This window comes from Hyperolius riggenbachi, chromosome 11 (genome assembly GCF_040937935.1).
Source record: "Hyperolius riggenbachi isolate aHypRig1 chromosome 11, aHypRig1.pri, whole genome shotgun sequence".
NCBI lineage: Eukaryota > Metazoa > Chordata > Amphibia > Anura > Hyperoliidae > Hyperolius > Hyperolius riggenbachi.
Genome location: NC_090656.1, coordinates 90,434,373 through 90,461,452, shown reverse-complemented (window position 1 = coordinate 90,461,452; position 27,080 = coordinate 90,434,373). Strand labels below are relative to the sequence as shown.

The 27,080-nt window shown below is 44.1% G+C and overlaps 1 protein-coding gene across 6 annotated transcripts in view; it reads right to left on the bottom strand.

Annotated features, from left to right (window-relative positions):
* The window catches only part of CCDC73 (coiled-coil domain containing 73), a 537,472-nt gene that overhangs the window by 59,677 nt on the left and 450,715 nt on the right, over positions 1-27,080 (bottom strand). For all 6 annotated transcript variants that reach the window (XM_068261330.1, XM_068261328.1, XM_068261329.1 and 3 more), the window contains one exon: positions 22,250-22,329. In XM_068261330.1, the coding sequence (XP_068117431.1) occupies positions 22,250-22,329 (80 nt within the window). The remainder of the gene's footprint in view (positions 1-22,249; positions 22,330-27,080) is intronic.

Genomic DNA, 27,080 nt, shown 5'->3' with positions numbered 1-27,080 from the left:
CTCAGACCTTAGACTAGTGCCTGGTGTTGAAACCAAGGACTTCACACCAAGACTAGGAGATTGTTTACTGTTTTGCTTACCTGTGTATGATTCTGGCTATACCTCTGACCTTGCTTCCTGTCTAACGTTACTGTACTTCTGCCTATCTGACTAGTTGCTGAACCTCTGCCTAATTACTCATTATCCTTCTGCCTCTCGATTCTGTACTGTAATTACCTCTCTGTTGCTGAACCTTGCCTGTCTGACCATTCTACTCACCAGTGGGCCCTTGCCACTGGTGAGGTGCTCTATACCCACCAGCTCCACTGGTGAGGTGTCGCTTGTGACTGATAGTACCTTCCCAGACCCTCTGGGAAGGTTTAGCCAAAGCTATCTAAGTCACCTGATATACCTTTCCAGCCCCGCTGGGAAGGTCTAGCCTATTACCGTATCCTCCTAGTCCGACCTATCCCGCCTTACTGGAAAAGGTCGGTGTGATTGTTTGTCTGATTTATTGGTCGTTTACCAGCTCCCCTGGTATAGACCAGCAATACTATTTCTGTACTCTCTCTCTTAGTACCTTCCCCAGCTCCTCTGGGAAGGTTTGATCAAATCTATACAGTCAGTGTACTGATAGTACCTTACCAGTCCCTCTGGTAAGGTCTCGCAAAACTAATAAAGTTACGGTTGCACCAATCACTACTAACTCAGTCAGTGTCTGCTATACTAGTATTATTGGTGATTCTGCAGATCACCTAATAATCAGGTATAGTGTCTGTATTATTGGTGATACTGCAGATCACCTAATAATCAGACGTCTGAGGCTAAACACCCAACCGTTACAGCTAGTACCGTACATTAAGTCTATGCAGATAGTAAACTGGCCAGGTTGATTTCTGCTTGAAATACATGCTTCTCAAATATTCACTTCACAATATTGTATACGAGTTTGAATAAAGAGAACCTGAAGTGACAGGCATATGGCAGCTGCCATATTTACTTTTAAACCATACCAGTTGTCTGGCAGTCCTGCTGATCTCTTTGACATTAGTAGTGTCTGAATCATACACCTGAAACAAGCATATGGCTAATCTAGTCAGAATGTACTCAGAAACATCTGATTTGTATGTTTGTTCAGGGTCTATGGCTTAAAGAGTTACCACTTATGGCAAGACTTGCAGGAACAGCATACTCAGGTATTTAGGAGTGCCTTACATTTGCTGTTGTATGTCTGCGTATTCATGGTTTTGTACAACTGGTTGTGTGTGTATGCCAGGTGAGTCAAATGGTTTTTTTCTATGCAGTCCTTATCTAATGTTAGATCACAGGGGTGTTTATGGTACATGTGAAATTTTGGGCCTACTAGACATCATCTTGCCTTACGTTTCCCAGATTAGTACCAGGATTAGAAGACACTGCATTGCTAAGACAGGAAGAACAAACAGAAGTACGAAGTGCTGAAAGGGAAGCAGCCACACAGAAATGGGAGGAGGCCAGCTATGCTTACTTGGTTACTCTCCTTTCTGTGCAAATCAGTTCTTTGTAAATATTCACTGGTTATTTGTGAGCAACACATCAAGGAACCAATGAGAAGTCTCAGGCTACTGTATATTCATGAGGGATGTATGCAGAGGCACATGCAGTGCTAATACGATGTTGGGAAGTGTTTTACTATTTCTAAAACATTCTTTGTTTGAGGTGGATCGGCAACAGCATTCTGTGCTATTAGCGCAGGACGCTATTGTGGGCTGGAATGCGTAAAAAGAGACCTGTGGCTCGGGGGCGCGCAGGCGCACTTTCCGTGGACTTACAAGTTGACTGTAACGAAAGTAGCTGGTGGTGGGAGAACAGGGGATTGTGGAGGACCAGCATGGGACAGGAAGGCTGCACGGGGCTTGCAGAAGCCCCAAGTAAGTGAATCTCTTTGTTTTATAACAATTTACAGTTCCGCTTTAAACACTCTTTAACTTATGGCTAGCACAGTACAGAACAATTCTATATTGTTACTACACTCTTTATCAGAGGTGCCCTTACTTTTTCATTTTGTGAGCTACTTCAAAAATTGTGAATTAAAAATGATCTACCCGGTACAATCTACCTACAGATATGCAAGTCACACCTGCAGCACATGCACAGCGGCAGTCCATCAGTGATTACCACAAGCCACAACTGCAGCACATGCACAGCGGCAGTCCATCAGTGACTACCACAAGCCACAGCGGCAGTCCATCAGTGATTACCACAAGCCACAACTGCAGCACATGCACAGCGGCAGTCCAGCAGTGATTACCACAAGCTACACCTGCAGCACATGCACAGCGGCATTCCATCAGTGATTACCACAAGCCACAACTGCAGCACATGCACAGCGGCAGTCCATCAGTGATTATCAGAAGCCACAACTGCAGCACATGCACAGCGGCATTCCATCAGTGATTACCACAAGCCACAACTGCAGCACATGCACAGCGGCATTCCATCAGTGATTACCACAAGCCACACCTGCAGCACATGCACAGCAGCAGTCCAGCAGTGATTACCACATGCCACAACTGCAGCACATGCACAGCGGCAGTCCATTAGTGATTACCACAAGCCACAACTGCAGCACATGCACAGCGGCAGTCCATCAGTGATTATCACAAGCCACAACTGCAGCACATGCACAACGACAGTCCATCAGTGATCACCACAAGCCACACCTGCAGCAAATGCACAGCGGCAGTCCATCAGTAATAACCACGAGCCAGAACTGCAGCACATGCACAGCGGCAGTCCATCAGTGATTACCACAAGCCACAACTGCAGCACATGCACAGCTGCATTCCATCAGTGATTACCACAAGCCATACCTGCAGCACATGCACAGCGGCAGTCCATCTGTGATGATCACAAGTCACACCTGCAGCACATGCACAGCGGCATTCCATCAGTGATTACCACAAGCCACACCTGCAGCACATGCACAGCGGCAGTCCATCATTGATTACCACAAGCCACACCTGCAGCACATGCACAGCGGCATTCCATCTGTAATTACCACAAGCCACACCTGCAGCACATGCACAGCGGCAGTCCATCAGTGATTACCAAAAGCCACAGCTGCAGCACATGCACAGCGGCAGTCCATCAGTGATTACCACAAGTCACACCTGCAGCACATGCACAGCAGCATTCCATCAGTGATTACCACAAGCCACACCTGCAGCACATGCACAGCGGCAGTCCATCAGTGATTATCACAAGCCACAACTGCAGCACATGCACAGCGGCAGTCCATCTGTGATTACCACAAGCCACAACTGCAGCACATACACAGTGGCAGTCCATCAGTGATTACCACAAGCCACACCTGCAGCACATGCACAGCGGCATTCCATCAGTGATTACCATAAGCCACAACTGCAGCACATGCACAGCGGCATTCCATCAGTGATTATCACAAGCCACAACTGCAGCACATGCACAGCGGCAGTCCATCTGTGATTACCACAAGCCACAACTGCAGCACATGCACAGCGGCAGTCCAGCAGTGATTACCACAAGCCACAACTGCAGCACATGCACAACAGCAGTCCATCAGTGATTACCACAAGCCATACCTGCAGCACATGCACAGCGGCATTCCATCAGTGATTACCACAAGCCATAACTGCAGCTCATGCACAGCAGCAGTCCATCAGTGATTATCACAAGCCACACCTGCAGCACATGCACAGCGGCATTCCATCTGTAATTACCACAAGCCACACCTGCAGCACATGCACAGCAGCAGTCCATCAGTGATTACCACAAGCCACAACTGCAGCACATGCACAGTGGCAGTCCATCTGTAATTACCACAAGCCACACCTGCAGCACATGCACAGCGGCATTCCATCTGTAATTACCACAAGCCACACCTGCAGCACAAGCACAGCAGCAGTCCATCAGTGATTACCACAAGCCACAACTGCAGCTCATGCACAGTGGCAGTCCATCAGTGATTACCACAAGCCACACCTGCAGCACATGCACAGCAGCAGTCCATCAGTAATTACCACAAGTCACACCTGCAGCACATGCACAGCGGCATTCCATCAGTAATTACCACAAGCCACACCTGCAGCACAAGCACAGCAGCAGTCCATCAGTGATTACCACAAGTCACACCTGCAGCACATGCACAGCGGCAGTCCATCAGTGATTACCACAAGCCACATCTGTACCACATGCACAGCAGCAGTCCATCAGTGATTACCACAAGCCACACCTGCAGCACATGCACAGCGGCAGTCCATCAGTGATTACCACAAGTCACAACTGCAGCACATGCACAGCGGCAGTCCATCTGTGATTACCACAAGCCACACCTGCAGCACATGCACAGCGGCAGTCCATCAGTGATTACCACAAGTCACACCTGCAGCACATGCACAGCGGCAGTCCATCAGTGATTACCACAAGCCACATCTGTACCACATGCACAGCAGCAGTCCATCAGTGATTACCACAAGCCACACCTGCAGCACATGCACAGCGGCAGTCCATCAGTGATTACCACAAGGCCCAAGTCAATTAGATGCATATCATGGAGTCCTGCTCAGTAAGCCAAATAAAACAGTGCTTGGCTAGATAAAGTCACAATATCTTGCTTACAATATCATGCTCAGTGTCCAGCAAAAGTGTAATCAGCAGTAGCAAATAATGCTACTAAATGTATGGCTCAGCTCACCACCTTGCAGCATCATAATCCTCTACACTGCTGTGGAAATCTTCAAGACAGCATATCCCACTATTGCGTATATGTCACTCAGGTAGGGGGTGTGGGAGCGACCCAGAAGTCCTTTGCAATCTATTGGTAGATCACGTTTGTGGAAACAGAAGTGCCAGTGAAGAATGTATTAAAAACCACTAAAAAAATGGGGAAGGCGAAGGTGGACCTACCTCCCCATAGATGACAAGAAAAACGATATTCAAAAAAAACAGATCATTTATTTCCTACTCCAAATAATCTGCAATGCGTTTGACGGGTCTACCCCGCTTCCTCAGGAAAGGTGCAAGGAGTAACAATATCGCTGTCTAGAAGTGCAACAGGGCCTCTGTGAACACGATCTACCTAATGGGCACCCCTGCTTGAAGTAATAGATGAAGTCAGAGGCACCGTAGCTGTCTACTAAATAGCCCATATTAAATCCACATTTTGTTGAACAGCATTCAACAGTAGCTTTTACATAAAGAAGCATAATTGTATTAGTCATTGAATAAAAAAAAGACAGTAAACTGAATTCCTTCTTCTCGTCTTCCAATCAGCACACAAAGCTTTATTTACTACCAGGTTAAATAGGCCCTGTTATGCAATAGCCTTTTTATCAATGCTCATACAATAGATTTATTGGGGTTTGGCACTACAGTATATATAGCGTGTATCGGATGACATACTTTGGAACACAAGTTAATGAAATGCTTCGAGCACAGGAGATACTTTCATCTCTTTAAATAAGTTATAGATTCCCCAGCCATAAATATTGTGCCCTTCTCTAGTTCACCCCTCTCGTTCCCCTTGCCGGGGTAGTCTGCTTTATATCTCTCTCTCCTTGAGTGCTCTGACATTCACCCAGACGAATAGCAGAGGTTATGAATGCTGTTTGACGATAGTATCAAGAATTCTTCATAATGCCACAGTGGTAACCAAGCATTTCGTGTAGTAATAGTTTTATCTAGCCACAAAGTTTGGTCTGTTTAACTTTTCTCTACAAAACTGGAATTCCATCTTATCGCAGACCTGTGGCTCAACTGCTCTGGACAAAATCAAATAACGATATAGAGAAAGAGGAAGATAGTCCGATGGCTAAAAATCATAAACACTTTGTCTAAACCATACTTAATACAACATTACCTTTCTACATGAATGTGTAAATAACAAGCAGCGGAGTGATAAAACGTTGCATGGGGACCATAAATCCAATCGGAATCTTAAGAGTAACAAAAGCAACTCTACATGACGTGTAATGTTTATGGAATTGACATTCCTAGCAAATTATTTGTAACTGTGCTGAGTTATGTACACAGCGCGCTCATGTTACTTTTGTAAATTGTAAAATAACCGGTTTAATAAGTGATTTATCCTGAATCAATATAAAGTCCACCATCATTTAAACAAAAATTACTATTATATTATTAACAACTAAAGAAGACATTGTTATCTAATGTTATCAAAATGATCTCTCTATTTCTTGTCAACTAGGAACATCTAAAATTGCCTAGAAATAAGAACACACTCAATTTTCATCTCGGCAAGGAGATATCTATATACATTTCTACTGCATTTTGGTTTATATACATACATCTTTTACGACCACTCCAAATTGCATTTTATGGACTGCTAAAGAGACCACACCTAGGAGAACTTGGGCCGTCTTTGTGTATCTTTTGCTATTTTTGTTATTATTTAAGTTATTGTTAAAGAGAAACTCCGACCAAGAATTGAACTTTATCCCAATCAGTAGCTGATACCCCCTTTTACATGAGAAATCTATTCCTTTTCACAAACAGACCATCAGGGGGCGCTGTATGACTGATATTGTGGTGAAATCTCTCCCACAAGAAACTCTGAGTATGTACTTCTGGCAGTTTCCTGTCTGTGAACCTTGCTGCATTGTGGGAAATAGCTGTTTACAGCTGTGTCCAACTGCCAAAAAAACCAACAGCAGCTATATCACCTGCCAGCAGTAAAAATGTCACCATGTGGTAAATGTCAGAATGTAAATCAGGGATTTAAAAGATTTTACAATGGGCAAACACTGACTAAATCATTTATACATATTTATTGTAAAATGAGGGCACTTTTTTTATTACATTATTTTCACTGGAGTTCCTCTTTAACTACCTCGCTACGGTCAGTGGAAGTCGCTCTCAGCACTGGAGCATTTTTTTACTTTTGGGAGTGTTAAACTTTCACAGCTTATGGTTTGGTTGTACTTTGTCCGACACAGACAATCTTGGTATTGTTTTTGTTAAGGATGGATAGGGCTTTTTTTCTAATGTTAAATATTTAATCCCACACATTACAAAAAAAAAATAAATATAAAAAAAAAAAAATAAATGCATAAAAACGAAGCAAAATTTTGAAAAAATATGTTTTTACACTTTACATCAACAAAGATATATTAAAAAGGAGTCAACGTATTTTTTTTTTCTTCAATTTTTTTCCCATGTCTCTTGAGTTTGAGGACACCAAATTTGTGTAGTTATTTCCAATTTGGTATTATTGGATGTCACCAGAAAAATTGTATGTATTTGAGTCTAGGAAGACGAAAAATGTAAAGCAATTTTTTTGGACCATGCTTCAAAATGTACAAGGCTACTGAATACCCCCACAAATGACCACATCTAGACAACTAGACCCCCAACTTATTCGACAAAGGGTATAATTAGGGATTTGGTTTTGTGGTCTTTTTTACATTTTGATTGGAAGAATTGGGTAAGAATAAAAAAAAATTCTCCAGATATGCTACTTTGAAAGCACATAATGCGCACATGCTGTTTGCAGGCCACATTATACATCCTAAAACCTATTCAACAACCTTTCCCATGCATGGGGGCATCAAATACTAATACTTCAGTCACAGTGGTAGAGAACTGGGGGGGGGGGCAGAATCAGTTGAGTGCATTTTTATGGAATGAAAATCCAAAGCAGAATTGTTTTGTTCCATACTTCATTTATTGCGGTGAAAAAGGACCCCTGATTATCCCCCAAAATGACCCTATCTAAAAAAAACCCTAGTGTATTTGGTAAGGGCTTTAATTAAGAGGTATAATAACTATATACTACATATATATATATATATATATATATATGTATATATATATATACTGTATATATATATATGTTACGGCCAGAACCCGAAGTTTGGCCACTTCTAGTTCTGGCCGGCCACTTCGGGTTCTGGCCGGCCAATGTGCGAAGTGGCCGCTGCGGCCAATGTGAGAAATGGAATGATTCGCGTAACATTAATGTATCTTCTGGCCCCAGCACAGCGGCCAAATGTATCGCAACTCAGTTAATTTAATTAAAATAAACCGGCGGCAATGTAACAGATGAAGCTGCTGGCTTTTTCTCTGCCTCTCTCTCCTTCCCCCCCCCCCCCCCCCCCCGCCTCTTTCTCCTTCTCTTATTATGGGCAGCCGGCGGGGACACGCGTGTCCCCTCCAGAGTCGTTCGTCGCGGCGGGGGAATCCTGCCATTCTTGCAGAGCGGGTGCTGGCAGAAGCAATGTCTGCAGCCTCCCCGCTCTGCTTTCCCTGGCGCCACGAACGACTCTGGAGGGGATACGCGTGCTGCCCATAATAAGAGAAGGAGAGAGAGAGGCGGGGGGAGGCAGAGCAAAAGCCGGCAGCTTCATCTGTTACATTGCCGCCGGCTTAATTTCATTAAATTAACTGAGTTGCGATACATGGGGCCAGAAGATACATTAATGTTATGTGAATCATTCCATTTCTCACATTGGCCGCAGCGCAGCAGCCACATCTCACATTGGCCGGCCAGAACCCGAAGTGGCCGGCCAGAACTAGAAGTGGCCAAACTTCGGGTTCTGGCCGTAACATATACAACCTTTTACAAAATAATTAAGCACTTCTAATAGTGTGACTCTTCAACTCTCTACAGTACATGTATGGGCTATTTTTAGGTATAGGCAAACCAGGCAGATGCCTGGTGACACCTAGAGGAGGAGGCACGAGGCAGCTATTCTTACTTAAACTTGTGTTTTATGGAAGGCTAGTTCTATTAAGAACAGTATCAATGGCATTGATGATTAGCATAGCAAAGCAAACTAAAATAGCATAACAATGATTTGGCAGATGCTATTAATGTGCTAATTAAACTATAATTAATTTACGCTTGAGCTGTACTGATTGATATTAAAGGACCACTATAGTGAAAAATTGTAAAATTTAAAATACGTGTAAACATGTACAAATAAGAAATATTTTTCTTCCAGAGTAAAATGAGCCATCAATTACTTTTCTCCTATGTTGCTGTCACTTACAGTAGGCAGTAGAAATCTGACAGAACCGACAGGTTTTAGACTAGTCCATCTCTTCATGGGGGATTCTCAGCAAGGCTCTTATTCTTTACTAGCTAATTGCCCGGCGTTGCCCAGGTATGTATTTGGCTAGTGTTGGCTCTGCCCACTTTTCCTAACCCTAACACACAATTACTTAATGACTAAGTATGTGAACTTTGCGGTCTTTGGCATCAATAATTTGCAATGAAATAAAATTAATCTGATTGGATGTGGCTTCACCCCTTTTCTGAATTTGAACCCCAATCACCCAATGGCCAACTGTACCAGGTACAGGTGATTAACAGTGCAAGAATGGCAGCAATTAAATATTCCCCTTAAAAATCAATAGGTGGATTTTAATTGGCTTTTATAGGCTCCACCCACTTTTCTGAAAAATAATCCCAGTCACCCAGTGACCAAATGTGTAAAGTTTAAAAACCCTACCATTAACAGTGTAAGAATGACTGCAGATTAAGCAAATCTGATTGGTTTAAGGCTTGTGCCATTAACAGTGCAAGAATGGTAGCAATTACATATTCCCCTTGAAAATCAATAGGTGAATTTTGATTGGCTTTTGTAGGCTCCACCCACTTCTCCGAATATTAATCCCAGTCACCCAGTGACCAATTGTGCAAAGTTTGAGAACCCTACCATTAAAAGTGTAAGATTTGCTGAGTTTACATTTTCTCAGTGAAATTTGCATTTGTCTCTGCCTAGCATTGCCCGATTGTGTATTTTGCACTTGTTGGCTGCGCCCATTTTTCCTAACCCTAACACACAATTAATCAATTATTCAATGACCAAGGTTGTGAGCTTTGCGGTCTTTGGCATCAATAACCTGCATTAAAATGAAACAAATCATATTGGCTGTGTGTGGCTCCACCCCGTTTTATAAATGTAAACACCTGTCACGCAATGATCAACTGTACCAGGTTTGAGGCTTGTGCCATTCACAGTGCAAGAATGGCAGCAATGAAATATTCCCCTGAAAAATCAATAGGTAATTTTTGATTACCTTTTGTAGACTCCACCCACTTTTCTGAATATTAACCCCAGTCACCCAGTAACAAACTGTGCAAAGTTTGAGAACCCTACCATTAACAGTGTAAGAATGGCTGCTGTTTACATTTTCCCAGAAAAATTTGTATTTGTCTCCGCCCACTTATGACCCGGCATTGCCCGCTTATGTATTTGGCTGGTGTTGGCTGTGCCCACTTTTCTAATCCTAACGCACAATTAATCAATTACTCAATTACCAAGTTTGTGAGCTTTGCAGTGTTTGGCATCAACAATTTGCATTGGAATGAAACAAATCTAATTGGCTGTTTGTGGCTCCAACCCCTTTCTGAAATTGAACCCTAGTCACTCAATAACCAACTGTACCAGATTTGAGGCTTGTGCCATTAACAGTGCAAGAATGGCAGCAATGTAAATATTCCCCTTGAAAATCAATAGGTTAATTTTGATTGGCTTTTATAGACTCCACCCACTTTTCTAAATATTAATCCCAGTCACCCAGTAACCAACTGTGCAAAGTTTGAGAACCCTACCATTAACAGTGTAAGAATGGCTGCTGTTTACATTTTCCCAGTAAAATTTGTATTTGTCTCCGCCCACTTATGACCCGGCATTGCCCGCTTATGTATTTGGCTGGTGTTTGCTGTGCCTACTTTTCTAACCCACAATTAATCAATTACCAATTTTGTGATATTTGCGGTGTTTGGCATCAATAATTTGCATTGAAATGAAACAAATCTAATTGGCTGTTTGTGGCTCCACCCCTTTCTGAAATTGAACGCCAGTCACCCAATGACCAACTGTACCAGGTTTGAGGCTTGTGCCATTAACAGTACAAGAATGGCAATAATGTAAATATTCCGCTTGAAAATCAATAGGTTAATTTTGATTGGCTTTTATAGACTCCACCCACCTTTCTGAATATTAATCCCAGTCACCCAACGACCAACTGTGCAAAGTTTGAGAACCCTGCCATTAACAGTGTAAGAATGGCTGCAGTTTACATTTCTCAGTGAAACTTGTATTTGTCTCCGCCCCCTTTTTGGTTATGGGAATAAAAAGTATCCTATACTTTATTCCATGTAGTGTACTATGTGTGTGCCAAATTTCATTCAAATCCGTTCAGCCATTTTTGCGTGATCGAGTAACAAACATCCAAACATCCGAACTTTCCCATTTATTATATTAGTAGGATAAAGACTTTCCCTGAAAAGGATTTCTACAAATATGCTAGGCAGCTTCCCTGCTAGCAGCACACTCTTTTGGCATATGGACAGAGCATCTGCCATTCACTAATTGCTTTTGAAAATAAACAAAATCCTGAGAATCCTCTATTAGGAGATGGGTTAGTCAAAAACCGGTAAAGTCAGATTTCTACTACCTACTGTACGTGACAGGAACATAGGATGTAAGTAAATTATGGCTCATTTTACTCTCCAAGAAATATACTTCTTATTTATATATGTTTACATGTATAATTTGATGATTTCCGCGAAAGTGGTCCTTTAATTTACCGGATTTCCAGAACAATATTCTGACCTGTTAAGACCCAGGCTGAACATAAACATAAACTGTATCATTTTTTAACAATGTGACTGCACACCCCTCATAACAGTTATAGGAAGAATTTTGATCAGTGGTGTAACTGCCGGGTAGCAGCCCTAGCAATTGTGGGTGAACCCAGTGGGGAGGAGGGGCTTGGACTTCCTTCACCTCCACTAGGGCTCCCTTCCTGTGCTCCCTAGCTTTGCCAGACTCAGGCCTCGTTCACATCTGCTGCGCTAAGAAATGTGTGAAAGCACGTGGTAAGAACCGCATGCACTTGTGCGCGCTTTAGTGCGCGTTTCTGTGCGTTGCGTTCCACTTCTTTAAGGCACGTTTTGCTTAATGTAGCAGTAGTAGTTGTCAATAAAGCTTTGTTTTTCTATGTAAATGTATTTTTTTTCCAAATAGGGGTAAAAACCGCATGCGCTTCTATGCGCTTGTACACGCTTCTATGCACTTAAAAAGCACACCCATTCACTTGCATTGATTTGCGCTTTACAGCTCAACACACAGAAATGCATGTAACCCTACGTTTTTGTAACGCTGCTCAGCGCAGCGCATACCGTATATACTGGCGTATAAGACGACTTTTTAACCCTGAAAAATCAACTGAAAAGTCGGGGGTCGTCTTATACGCCGAGTGCCAGAATGTCAGGTCTGGTCAGGGTGCCGTGTGTCAGGCAGAACTGTAATTACCTTATGCTGCAGTCATCCGGTAATAAGAAAGATAGATCGCGTTCTCCATTTAAAAAATAACTTGTTATAACAGCTTCTTGCGAGCAGCCGCTCGCACGGGTAGCAATGCAGCTTCCGGCATCACCTGACTTGTGACGTGTGCGCTCCACAATACAACCCGGCAATCTCTTCCGGCGTGAGCCTCATCACTGGAGCGCACACGTCACCAGTCAAGGGACGCAGGAAGCTGCACTGCTACCCGTGCGAGCGGCTGCTCGCAAGAAGCTGTTACAACAAGTTATTTTTTAAACTGAGAACACGATCTATCTTTCTTATTACCGGATGACTGCAGCATAAGGTAATTACAGCTCTGCCTGATACCCGGCACCCTCACTCCTACTATGGGGTAGTCTTATACGGCGAGTATACCCCAACCTCTACATTTTAACTGGCAAAGTTGGGGGGTCGTCTTATACGCCCAGTCGCCTTATACGCCAGCATATACGGTAGATGTGAACCAGCTACAGTTCACAGAAACGGCCCTGATGTGAACGAGGCCTTAGTTCAGGGAAGCGTCAGTGAAGGGGCTTACCTCTTCTACCATCAGGTCTATTGCACTTGGTGCTCCCACTGCAGCCCCTAGGTGTCACTGTCCTCTCTGGTCTCTGTCACCCTCTCTGAGTTTCTCTGCACGTCACATGACTTGTTTACATGACGTGCATCAGAATGAGAGAAAGGAAGACTAAAAGAAAGCCCCGTCGTTGCCGCCCCGCTGATCTGTGGGTCTGACACAGCCGGGGAGCAAGGGAGTTAAGCCCTGGGGGTGAGGACGGAAGATGTCCGGCCCCTCCTACCTGCTGCACACATGTGGGTGGGGGAGGGTGTCTGAATGTAGGAAGGGGGCCCCCCTGCAAAACTTTTCTACATTCAGACACCCTCCCCCACCCACATGTGCGCAGTAGGTAGAAGGGGCCGGACATCTTCCGTCCTTGATACAAAATTATGCCCCTGCCGAAGATTGTAATATTCCACGTAATATGAAAGCTAACCGTTTTTTAATACTATGAGCAGATTGTGCAGGCAACGTTCATTCATAAAATTGGATGTGTGTTTCAGGTTTTAGTGTCCCTTTTTCCTAGTAGGTTACCTTGCTGCGGAGCACAAAGTGCTTAGTGATTGTGATTTTTCAGTGATTGTTTTTGCTTCTCATTTGGGGAACAAGAATTGCAGCATGATCGCTCTACGAATGCTGCATGTGGTGTACTTCTGAACACAAAAATGCATTGCGAATACTCCCATAGGGAGACACTGCAAAAGCGCATTGCCATTCACCAGAAACAGCCCTTGTAACTTCTGCAGTTATTAACTTGTGAAAGACAGTAAAAAAAAAAAAAAAACCTGAAAAGTATAAATGACAAATCTCTATTTAAAGCAGACCTGAACTCAGAACTTCCTCTCTACTCTAAGAGATGAGCAACAGCATAATAACCTTTAAAGAAAAAATATTTCTTTGTTACAGCTGATACAAATCCTGCAACAAATCTGCAGTGTATTTACTTGCTGCTTTCATGGAAGCAGACATATTGTCAACATCCTTTGATTTCCAATTAGCCTTTCTGCTGTGGCAGTCAGCTGACACAGCTGAGGGAACAAATTACAACTTGTGATTAGACACAGATGAGTGGGAATTAGACAGGCTAAACTCTCTAAATACATACAGGGTGCATTTCTCTGTTTTCCTCCTGTCCTGTGCAAGAGTTCAGGTCCACTTTAATGCTCCGTCCAGGAACACTTCATGGAATTCCCCACAAACAACACAGGTTAAATGACAGCTGCCATCCGTCTGCTGCAGGAAACTTGTAAAATGTGATCTCTGCTATATGAGTATCCAGAGTACCCCCTGCTTGTCATTCACATACCTGCTCAAGTGTACCTGGTGTACTGATTACTTTTGTCTGTCATCAGCAGACAAATTCCAGCAACACAGTCTCCCTTCAGAACAAATGTGCACCCTTCCTAATGTCTGCCAACCCAGATATAGTCAAATGCCTGCTACCCACCATGCACTTTCCATTAGATAGATGGGTCAATTTGATTATTTCCGACAGGTCCAATCTGATTTTCGATCATTGTTCTGATCAATTTTCTGATCACTTCTATACAAAATTGATAAAAAAAAAAAAAAAACAATAGAAAATCAGATTAGACCTGTCAGAAATAATTGTTTCAACCAGTTCATTTGACGAGAAATAGCATGGTGTGTATCAGGCATAAAACAATGCAGCGGCAATGGGCAACACCGACAAACGTTCATAATATATTACTATGTGTTTATATAGTACTGAAATCTTCTGCAGCACTTTACAGAGTACATAGTCATGTCACTGACCTCAGAGGAGCTCACAATCTAATCCTATGATAGTCATAGTACGGTGTCCTACCATAAAATTACCGTATGTATTTATGTTGCACTGACATCTTTATGTTGCACTAATTTACTGTGTCAAGTAAAAGTACCCTGCCATTTACAGTGCAAGAATAGCATCAATCGCATTATGCACCTTGAAAATCTGCCCACTTTTTCTGAATTTCAACTTCAGTTACCCAGTTACTGACTGTGCCAATTTTGGGAGCTCTGGCTTTAATACTGTGAGAATAACAGTATTATTGTTATAGGATGGTGGCGCCCGGTATATACAAAATCTTTTCTGTGATGTCTATATACCGTATTTTTCGGACTATAAGACGCTCCGGACCATAAGACGCACCTAGGTTTAGAGGACAAAAAACAAGAAAAAAAAAATTACACTAAACCAGGTGCATCCATGGCAGTGGCATCTTGTGGAGCTTCTCTACCCAAACTGTTTCTGTTATCCCCTAATACAGTAATACCCCTTATTTACAGTAATCCCTGCCCCCACCCCAATTACAATAATACCCCCATGTACAGTAATCCCCTGCCCCACCCCAATTACAATAATACCCCCATGTACAGTGATCCCCTGCCCCCACCCCAATTACAGTAATACCCCCATGTACAGTGATCCCCTGCCCCCACCCCAATTACAGTAATACCCCCATGTACAGTGATCCCCTGCCCCCACCCCAATTACAGTAATACCCCCATGTACAGTGATCCCCTGCCCCCACCCCAATTACAGTAATACCCCCATTTACAGTGATCCCCTGCCCCCACCCCAATTACAGTAATACCACCATTTACAGTGATCCCCTGCCCCCACCCCAATTACAGTAATACCCCCATTTACAGTGATCCCCTGCCCCCACCCCAATTACAGTAATACCCCCATTTACAGTGATCCCTGCCCCCACCCTAATTACAGTAAAACCACCATTTACAGTGATCCCCTGCCCCACCCCAATTAAATTGAGCAATGACACTGGCAAGCCCCCCTCCCTCCGATATGGATAGTGCTGCAGAGACTCCCTCCCTCCAATATACCAAGTGCTGGCAGCGTTACTTACTCAGCCATCCACCCGGGGGCATGACATCAGGGAGCAGCAGTGTCTGCATGATCAAGGCATCCCTCCACCCGCGGACATGAGACATCAATGAGCGCCGATGTGTGATCGAAGCTGCCATCCACCCGCGGACATAAGACACTGCATACCAGCCTGCAGCCCATGCGATGCTTTCCTCTGCCTCCCGTGTCCCTCCAGCTGCAGCCGCTTTTACAATCATGCCGGTCAACACAATACCGGCTTCTCCGCAACTTCCTGGTTAGTGATGTAATGTCACTACGTGATTTGAAGCGCACGTGTGCGCTCCAGATCACGTAGTGACATTACATCACTAACCAGGAAGTGCGGGGGAAGCCGGTATTGTGTTGACCGGCATGATTGTAAAAGCGGCTGCAGCTGGAGGGACACGGGAGGCAGAGGAAAGCATCGCATGGGCTGCAGGCTGGTATGCAGTGTCTTATGTCCGCGGGTGGATGGCAGCTTCGATCACACATCGGCGCTCATTGATGTCTCGTGTCCGCGGGTGGAGGGATGCCTTGATCACGCAGACACTGCCGCTTGCTGAAAACTGGCCCCGCCGCCGATACCGCCTGCTCTGGGGGTCACTGACAGAGAGGGGGATGAGAGGAGCCCGCTGCCGGCTGGATCGGTAGGTGCTCTGATGGTCCCAAAACCGTATATTCGCACTATAAGACGCACCGACTTTTCCCCCCCCAGTTTTGGGGAAGAAAAAGTGCGTCTTATAGTCCGAAAAATACGGTAATTATCAAACAAGCAGAATCTTCTCCCCTAACTTCTCAAGGCAGAGGAGAGCAGTCGCCGATGCAGCACATTACTCTTCATGACTATCTATCACCTGGCAACTGAGAGGTCCTCCTGGTGGAGACGGTTCTTTAAACGCAGGAGAGAAGATACTGCAACACCACCACCAAGTAGGAGAAAGCATCTCAGGCTCATATATTTCAGACTTTACAGAATTACGTTCCTTTAGCCTTTTCTTCCCGGGCTGCACAAAGGCCTACACCGACACAGAAGACATGACAGCGATAAAGTGGCTCATCATCCACCTGAAGGACAGATTACAATTCTGGAAGATGCCTAAGACAGACTTGCTTGACTTAAGGGAAAAATGGAGGACTAAAATAAAACAGTCACAAAAGCTAACTATATACCAGTCTCTACAGAGAGAATATAAAATGTCCCCATACCTGGAAAATCTCCAAAACTCTCAAGAGAGGAAAATCCTGAGTGTCTACAGACTGAGTGCTCACAACCTCGAAATAGAGTCTGGGAGACACAGACAGACGTACAAACCCAGGGAGGGGAGACTATGCCAACACTGTGAGCAGAAGACCCTTGAGGATGAAAGCCACTTCCTGCTGCACTGCCCCAAATATACTGCAACCAGGGACACTTACTTTCAGAAATTGATGGAACTATTCCCAGACTTTCTCACATTAGAAGATGAAAGAACAACATATATCTTACTGGGAGAAGAGGAGTCCACAGTGACAATCGCTGCACACTAACTATGTCATAGCATGCCACAGATTGAGAGGAGCATAACGGCACTGTAAACCTAAAAAATGTCCACAGACTGCTTAGCCATTGTCCCCCTACCCCACCCCCTCCCATGTCCCCTATTTCCCCTTGCTTTGGCAATACCTGTATGAATCTTGGTCATGCCAATAAAGCTATCTTTGATTTGAGAACCAGAGAACAGCTATGACCAGCCATTGTGAAAATACCAAGACAAAGGCACACATGGCACAGATGTTACTGGCTGAGAAGCAGAGTGACATAAATGGGCCCCCCAACCATACACTGCCACTGTTTTTGCCTTAGTGAGGCAACTGTTTGGGGGAGACAGGGAAGAAAAGACAGAGAAGCAACGCTACCTAATAGCTACCTATTAGTGCACCAGTTAAAGCAACAAAGTGTGAAACAAAATAAAAGCTAGATTCTTCAAAAATAAAAGTTAGATACTTAAATCAGAAATGAGAAGCATCTGCGTGAGAAGCCTTCCTGGATTTTCCTACAGTCCACCCGTTCCCTTTAACCTCCCTGGAGTTCAATTTCCCCCAGGATTTCTTTGCAAAAATGAGTCCAATAAATTTCAAATCATTTTCAAGCATTTTTTTGTACTTACTTTTTTAAATATTTAATTCTATACAGGTTATTGTATTGAAACTGGGGGGGGGGGGGGGGGGAGCACTTATATTCCAAAAATACAGTACTTAAAGAGACACTGAAGCGAAAAAAAAAATATGATATAGTGAATTGGTTGTGTACTATGAATAATTACTAGAAGATTAGCAGCAAAGAAAATATTCTCATACTTTTATTTTCAGGTATATAGTGTTTTTTCTAACATTGCATCATTCTATAATATGTGCAGATTACACAACACTCAGCATTCAAAATGAGTCTTTCAGAGCAGTCTGTGAAGTAATGACCTCTCCTCTAGCAGAGGAAAAGTAAATAGTCCAATAACACTTGAGATAATAAAAGTCAGATAACAGCCCTCTCCACGACTAACTTAGTCAGAGAGCTTAATGGCTTGTTTGCATAGAGATAACAACTGGAGTTTCTCAACTCTTCCTGTACTGGAAACAATTAGACAGATGTATCTGATCTTAATGTTTTATTTCTTAGCTGTACTACACATACAAATCATAATATCATAATTTTTTTTCCGCTTCAGTGTCTCTTTAAAATGAGATGGGAGTGGAGTTGTTGATTCCCTTGGCATCAGTGGGATGCAGAGCAGAGATAAAACATACTTTCCGGCGTAATATCGATGTTCTCCTGCAGACTTTCAGATGCCTGTGGTCACTCGACACCAGAATACAGAATACAGCCTCCTGGGAAAAGTCACTTGCAGTTGCATGCTCCACTGAATGCTGCCTGAGAGACTCCGTGCAGTCACCCAATACCAGAGTACAGAAGGTCCTGTCAGCAGCCTCCAGGGGAAAGACACTGCATCCTCACTGAATGCTGCACCGACATATCTAGTCCAGCAGACACCAAACCAGCCTCATCTGCTTGCTGGGATCTGTCTGTCTGGGCAGCGTTCAGTGAAGGATCCAACTGACTTCTGCTGCAAGGCTGCCGATAAGAGCTTCTTCTGGCTGGATGATCTGTAGATCTGACTGCCAGATTGCTGCTGCCAAACTCTTACACTGAAAACATTATACAGCGCACAACTAGGGACCAAGGGACACAAGTCCCTAATGTTTTCATCAGGCCCCAGACCACTGCCTTGGTTGCCTTGCCCTTAATTCGTCCCTTCTGAGAAGTGGGCTATTCTAGAGATGAAGGTACCAACATCATTACCCTGCCCCCATCACCTTGGTATGACAACAAAAAAAGTATACCGCACTAAAGAGAGCAAGTAGGTATGAACAATAGTGTCACTGATATTCATGCAAGTGTCACAGTGTGTGGCCTATCACAAGAGCTCCATGTCCTTGTGTAAATAAAACTCAGGAACCAGTTACTGACATTGTGCTTCTTGTAATTATTATAGCAAACTACAGAAATGTATTTGGAAGGAAATTATGAGAATGAATGAAGGGTCTACTCTATCAAACCCTCACAATAGAAATGTATTGTTAGAAAAGGTATTCATGAGAATGAATGGTCTCCTATAAAGGTGTTCATGAGAATGAAGGTTCTTCCTATATCAAACTCTCTTTTAACCTCTTTGGCGGTAACCCCGACCTGAGCTCTGGGTAGGAAAAATGAAAAGCGGTAAGCCCGAGCTCAGGTCGGGGTAAGAAATTACCTTATTCTGATGCCGTTTGGGCTCCAGCCTCTGTCCCCGGCTGTCTGCAGCCTTTTCTGGATAAATCTCGAAAAATATACCATATATTCCGGCATATAAGACGACTGGGCATATAAGAGGACCTCCCAACTTTTCCAGTTAAAATATAGAGTTTGGGATATACTAAACATGTCACTTTCACCCTTCTGAACCACCCTTGTATCCTATTTACCTCCTTCTCTGCCTCTCACTACAGTCCTCAGCAGCGAGATCTGAGAGGCGATAACAGGATAGGGCATATCACCCGGCATCAATGACACCCGACGTATAAGTCGACCCCTGACTTTTCAGAAGATTTTCAAGGGTTAAACAGTAGTCTTATACGCCAGAATATACAGTACACAATAAAAGATGATCTCTGTTAAGTAGGGTTACAGTTACATAATGTTCATTCCCATTTGAGCCTGAGTGATCGGTGGAAAGGATTACTAATGTACTGCTCTTATCATGGAATTCTATAGAACTACACACCTGCAGGATAATCTACCACTGGATTTCTTCCTAATACAGTGGAAAACAGCAGGATTGGCATGATTCAGTCCAGTGGCTTACTCCTATTCTGAAAAACTGCTCAAGGCATTCTGCCCTGTAGGAGCTTATTTGAAACAAACTCTGAAAAACAAGGGTCAAAGAGCAGAGGGGGCATGTGGCTTTATCCACACAGATCAAATCAGATTATTTTTTTTGTAATGTTCTTCTGGACGACTGCTAAACTGAAGAATGTAAAGGGACCTTTGACAAGGCTCAACATTGGTACACCCCTTCCCCCTTTACTGGTCCCTGTACAATGCACATGTAGTTGTTACTGGTTACGGGGCCTTAACTACCTAAAGACCGCCCCATGCCAATGGGCGTGGACGCGGCAGAAGCCCCAGGACCACCTAACGCCAATTGGAGTCCTGGGGCTCCGATTTGCAGGCGATCGCGCGCAGGATGCACGCACATCTCGTGCTCGGGGGAGCGGAGCTCCGCCCCCTGTTCAGTCTCTGACTGTTAGACGGCGTGATCATCGTCTATTTACATAGTACAGCCCTGCAATCAGCAGCAGCGCTGTACTGGGGACAGCCGTGTGACATGGCTGTCCCCCTGGGGGACAAGAGAGCGATCGGCTCTCATAGGCTGAAGCCTATGACAGCCGATCGCAGGATTGGCCGGCTGCAGGGAGGGAGGGGAATAAGTAAAAGAAAAAAAAAGTACATTTTTGTTTAAAAAAGACAAATAAATATTTATAAAAAAACAAACACCTGGGGGGGGGGGGGGGGGGGGGCGATCAGACCCCACCAACAGAGAGCTCTGTTGGTGGGGGGAAAAGGGGGGGGGGGGGGAGGGAATCACTCGTGTGCTGTGTTGTGCGGCCCTGCAGCTTGGCCTTAAAGCTGCAGTGGCCATTTTAGCTAAAATTGGCCTGGTCTTTAGGGGGGTTTACCACTGTGGTCCTTAAGTGGTTAATTCCCACCGCATCCCTGTACAATACACATGCACAGTTGTCACTGCTGGGGAACCATTCATTCCCAGTTGGTCCCTGTGCAATACACATGTACATTTGTCACTGGTGGGGGGGTCCATTTATTCCCAGTGCGTCCATGTACAATACACATGTACAGTTGTCACTGCTGGGGGGCCCATTCATTCCTAGTTGCTCCCTGTGCAATACACATGTACAGTTGTCACTGGTGGGGGGCCCATTAATTCCAAGTGCATCTCTGTGCAATACACATGTACAGTTGTCACTGGTGGAAAACTCCTTTATTCCCAGTGCGTCCCTGTGCAATACACATCTACAGTTCACTGGTGGGAGCCCATTCATTCCCAGTGCGTCCCTGAGCAATACACATGTGCAGTTGTCACTCCTGGGGGCCCATTCATTCCCAGTGCATCCCTGTACAATACACGTGTGCAGCTGGAAACAGCTGGGGGGCCCATTCATTCCCAGTGTGTCCCTGTGCAATACACATGTACAGTTGTCACTGGTGGAGAACTCCTTTATTCCCAGTTGCTCCCTGTGCAATACACATGTGCAGCAGGGAACAGCTGGGAGTGCCGGGTTGTTGTGGCACTGTTGACTTTCCTCTGTGCCAGTATAAGTTGGGGAAATGATTTTGTGTGGCTCGGGGAAAGGCCCAGCATCTGTCAAACATAACAAGGTGGAGACGGGACAGAGCTACAGGGATGGACAGGCTATTCCAGAACAGCAGAAATAAGGAAGTTAGGAGATAGCATCGAAGGAAGGACGGTTTGGCCAGGTAAGCCTTTATTTTTATTGTAAGCATTACTGTGTTCCCCTTCCACCTTCTGTTTCAGAGCAGTCCATTATTGTAGACTCATACATGCAATGTCTACTTTAATCTACAACAAGATTGTTATATATGATCTAATGTAATTAGGTACATGAACATTAGGTGCACTTTCTTCAGTGCAAACATTTATGTTGCTGCATGAAACTTTTGACTGGCCATGCCCAGCCCTAACCTTTACCCCTCCTACAAATCTAGTCCTGACTTTTAACTCCTCCCTACCACTAGCTATACCTACCCTTAACCCTAACCTAACCTTGCTCTAACTAAATGTCATTTCAGGCTCCTATAGCTCAAGCTCCCTAAAGCTCATAGCATCACAACATGCTACTCTGTTTTATATAACAAATAAAAATATACAATCCTGTGTTATTAAATTTTACCTCTTTCAGACGATCAATCTCTTCATTTTTATCTTTAATTTCAGCTTTGAGCTTTTTATTGTGTTGAATTGCTGCTTGTACTATGAAACAATAAAATAGAAAAGGTCCATTAATTATAATTGTTAAATATGTAGCAAAATTTCAACTTCTTGGCTACAATACCAGTAAACATAATTTGAATATAATTAGGTTACCTATTAGGTTACCACCTTTTCTGTTGTCACAGACTACTGGCTGCAGCCATATTGAAAAGCTAATCTCTCTCTCTCTCTACACACACACACTTACACACACATCTGTATATAGTATTCCACAAAAATAAGTACACCTCTCATGTTTTTGTAAATATTTTTTATATAACTTTATATGTAGATATGAAACTTTGATACATCGTAAAGCAATCAGTGTACAGCTGTCCCATCAAAATAACTGAACGTACAGCCAGGGCCGGCCATAGGTTTCACAGCCCCCTGAGTAAAAGTAGACTTTGGTGTCCCACATATTATGACCCTCACACTGGGTCATTCAATTACATACACAAACGAGCAAAAATTGAATATGGGGCACATTTACTAAATAAATGGATGGGGAAAACAGCTTACTAAAGTTGCTGGGGGAGAGGGGGCTTAGCAAGGGTGCTAAGGGGAGAGGGGAGCTTACTGAGGGTACTTGGGGGAAAGGAGAGGCTTACTAAGGGTGCTGAGGTGTGGATGGGTGAAGAGAGGGGCTAACAGGGGTGCTGAGGGGAGAGAGAGGCTTACTAAGGGATCTGAGGGGGTAGATGGGGGCTTACTGAGGGTGCTGCAGGGAGAGAAGGGCTTATTGAGGATGCTGGGGTGAATGGGGAAGAGGGGGCTTACGGAGGGTGCTCGGGGGAGAGAGGTGAGTGAGAGTGCTGAGACATGGATGGCGGGAGAAGGGGGCTTACTGAGGGGCATAGTGAGGGTGGTGGAGTAGAAAAGGGGAAAGAGGGGCTTACTGATGGGTGGATGGGAGAAAAGGGCTACTCAGGGCAAAGACCATCCCTGCACACAGCCATTATTGTCTAAACCACTGGCAGCAAAAGTTAGTACACCCCAAGTGAAGAATGTCAAAACTGTGCTAATATTTTGTGTGCCTACCATTATTTTCTAGCACCGCCGTAACGCTCATGGGCAAAGAGTTTACCAGAGCTTCAAAGCAGTGTCGGACTGAGAGGGTTAGCCAAGCAGCAGAAACCGTGTTATCACTCCCAATAGAAACCTGCAGCAAGTATTTACTGTGAGCAGCAACACCTGATTACTGCTGCTTGGCCAGCAAGTGGATTTCCTCAGCTTTTTCACCTCCAAGTCGACACTGCTTCACAGGTTGACCCTGGAATCCTCCTCCACTTCCCTCTGATGAAGCTGGTGTTTGTTAGAGACCTTGCGCTCCGCCACCTTCCGTTTGACATTCTTTACATATAAAGGAGGAGGTTTTTTGTGCAGTAATATATTGTATATGTTAAAGGAGCACCTGGTAACATTATATTGGACTGAGAGCTAAGTAAGAATTTCTTTGTAATTTACAACATCTGTTTTTTTTTCAACATGAAAAGTATAAAACCTTATATAGATCCCACCATCCAGTAACATATAAACATCAAATTTACAATAACAAGCCTATAATAAGTCTGCACTGTTGCATACAATCTTTATGACAAGGTTAGTGAAAGGAAAAAGATAGGAAGAAGGAAAATGTATATCTTTTAAAACATTTTTTTTTACATATACTGTATAATTATATATAAAGTTTAGGAAACAGCATATGAAATAGCAAAATGATGAAGTTACAAATAGTAGTTTGCACATAAAAGAGAACAATCTATAATATGACAATGTATTATTTCATGCAAACAGCAAACAAGGCTATTAACCTAATATATATATATAGTCAGTATATGTGGCAGTAAGAGAGAGAAAGGAAAGAAAGGAAAAAATATTGGCTCACAAGCAAGCATGTTACAGTGTTGCACATGAAGACAGAGGCTTGTATACTGAGTAGAGAAAAAAAACATAAAAAATATAAAGGGCCTTATGCAAGAGGTAAGGGTAAAATTGCCCTGTGCAGGCAGAGTACAGCAATTTCACCAGTGATAAAAACTGGGGCAGCACGCATTGCCATATGTAACGTGTGTTCTTACCAACAATAGGCAGATATCATTGACAACCAGATAATACCAACAATAAAGCAGATATTAATGACTACAGATATTACCAATGACAAACAGGTAATAAAAATCACAGACAAAAAATGGCAATAAGAGGCAGATAACGATTGGTGGATTCTAGTGATATCTAGGTAGTTATCTGTAGATTCCAGAGGTAGGCATCTATTGATCGGTAAATTATTATTATTTAGTATTTATATAGCACTGACATCTTCTGCACCGCTGTACAGAGTATAGAATATTGTCCTTTAACTGTCCCAGCAATGAACAGGTGGTGAAAGATGGACTGAATTCTAGTGACTGAAAGGTAGGGTTCCAAGTAGCAGCGTATGCTAAGTATCAATGATACTAAGGAGCTCTGGGCAGGGCCGGGCCGAGGCATAGGCTGGAGAGGCTCCAGCCTCAGGGCGCAGTGTAGGAGGGGGCGCAGAATTCATTCAGCTGTCATTCCTAATTGTGTTTGAAGCAGAAAGAAATAAGAAAAGGGGATACATGGCAGTGACTGCAAGCCATATAACTAGATATTAAGGTGTTGGGTAGGTTGTGGGCCCTGTGGCGCCTCTTAGTCTAATAGCAATCAGTGTGTGACGGCTGGGGTAGGAGGGATGGAGGGGCGCACTTTGGTGTCTCAGCCTTGGGTGCTGGAGGACCTTGTCCCGGCTCTGGCTCTGGGTTGACCTAGGCTTGGTACGACTTCCCGCTCTGTTGCTGGTCTTTTTCCATCTGTGAACTCTTTTGCTGAACCCTTGCCTGTACAAGAATCTGCTTTGTTACTGACTTCTGACTGACAACCCAAAGTACTGGATAAACCCAGCCTGTGCCTGCTCCGTTGCTATGCGGAGCCAGGCTGAGAGTGGGACGGACCAGAGAGTAAGTGACACCAATGGTGAAGTGTCACTGACAGGTCTGTGAACTATCTCCAAACAGGGAAGATAGTTCTCGAGGTCGGACAGGCCAGGTCGGCAACAAACAGACAGATCAGGTACAGAGACAGGAGACAGATACGGAATCTAAAGACAAGCAGGGTTCAGCAACAGAGTATCAGATATAGCGAAGTACCAAATCAGAGATCAAGAGAATGGTCAGGAAAGCAGAAAGTCATAACAGATAATAACAATGCCTAGTCTTTGGTGTGAGCTCCGTGATCATCAACACCCTGGAACTAGTCTGATATATAACAGAGTGATAATACAGTTCCCTAGTCTTGGGTGTGAGTTCCTTGATCATCAACACCCTGGAACTAGTCTGGAGTATAACAGAATGGTAATACAGTTCCCTAGTCTTGGGTGTGAGTTCCTTGATCATCAACACCCTGGAACTAGTCTGAAGTAATAATACAGAAAATATCACAGATACTGACAAGGTCTGAGTGCTACCACGTAGTGATCGCAACGCCAGACACCAGAGAAATGACCAGCACCCAGTATATATACACAAGCGCTCTCCGGCGCCTCCCCTAAGTGCTGGACCAATGAAACCTGATAGAATTGTCAGCTGATCGGCTGGATCAGCTGACACCCTTCTGACTGTCATAAAGGCTCTGCCTCTCAGAGCGCGCGCGCGTCCTTCTGAACCTGTGTGGACTATCAGTCCCAGCCACACTAGACATATGTTGTAATGTATCTGCTGGTTTGAACGCGGGACCAGCCGCACCGCTGTCAGAGCATGCGGCGGTTTCCCCGCGTTCAGCCATACTGCTAGAGGTGGGCCCATGCGTGCAAACCGCCGCGTCGGACGCGGAATCCGCCGCCTTGTTCACTGGGCGTGCGGCGGTTTCTCCGCGACCGTCAGGCTAGTGGATGCAGGCCCATGCGCGCAAGCTGCCATGTTGGACGCGGAATTAGCCGCCTTACTCTGAGTACTCGCGGCGGCTTTTCCGCGTTTTCTCACATGTTCTCAATGAACCCAAAAAAACTCATTAATATCAAAGCTGAATATTTTTGAAAGTAGTTTTTAGTTTGTTTTTAGTTTTAGCTATTTTAGGGGGATATCTGTGTGTGCAGGTGACTATTACTGTGCATAATTATTAGGCAACTTAACAAAAACAAATATATACCCATTTCAATTATTTATTTTTACCAGTGAAACCAATATAACATCTCAACATTCACAAATATACATTCAAAAACAAAACAAAAAAAATTCAGTGAACAATATAGCCACATTTCTTTTCAAGGACACTTAAAAGCCTGCCATCCATGGATTCTGTCAGTGTTTTAATCTGTTCACCATCAACATTGCGTGCAGCAGCAACCACAGCCTCTCAGACACTGTTCAGAGAGGTGTACTGTTTTCCCTCCTTGTAAATCTCACATTTTATGATGGACCACAGGTTCTCAATGGGGTTCAGATCAGGTGAATAAGGAGGCCATGTCATTAGTTTTTCTTCTTTTATACCCTTTCTTGCCAGCCACGCTGTGGAGTACTTGGACACGTGTGATGGAGCATTGTCCTGCATGAAAATCATGTTTTTCTTGAAGGATGCAGACTTCCTTCTGTACCACTGCTTGAAGAAGGTGTCTTCCAGAAACTGGCAGTAGGACTGGGAGTTGAGCTTGACTCCATCCTCAACCCGAAAAGGCCCCACAAGCTCATCTTTGATGATACCAGCCCAAACCAGTTCTACACCTTCACCTTGATGCG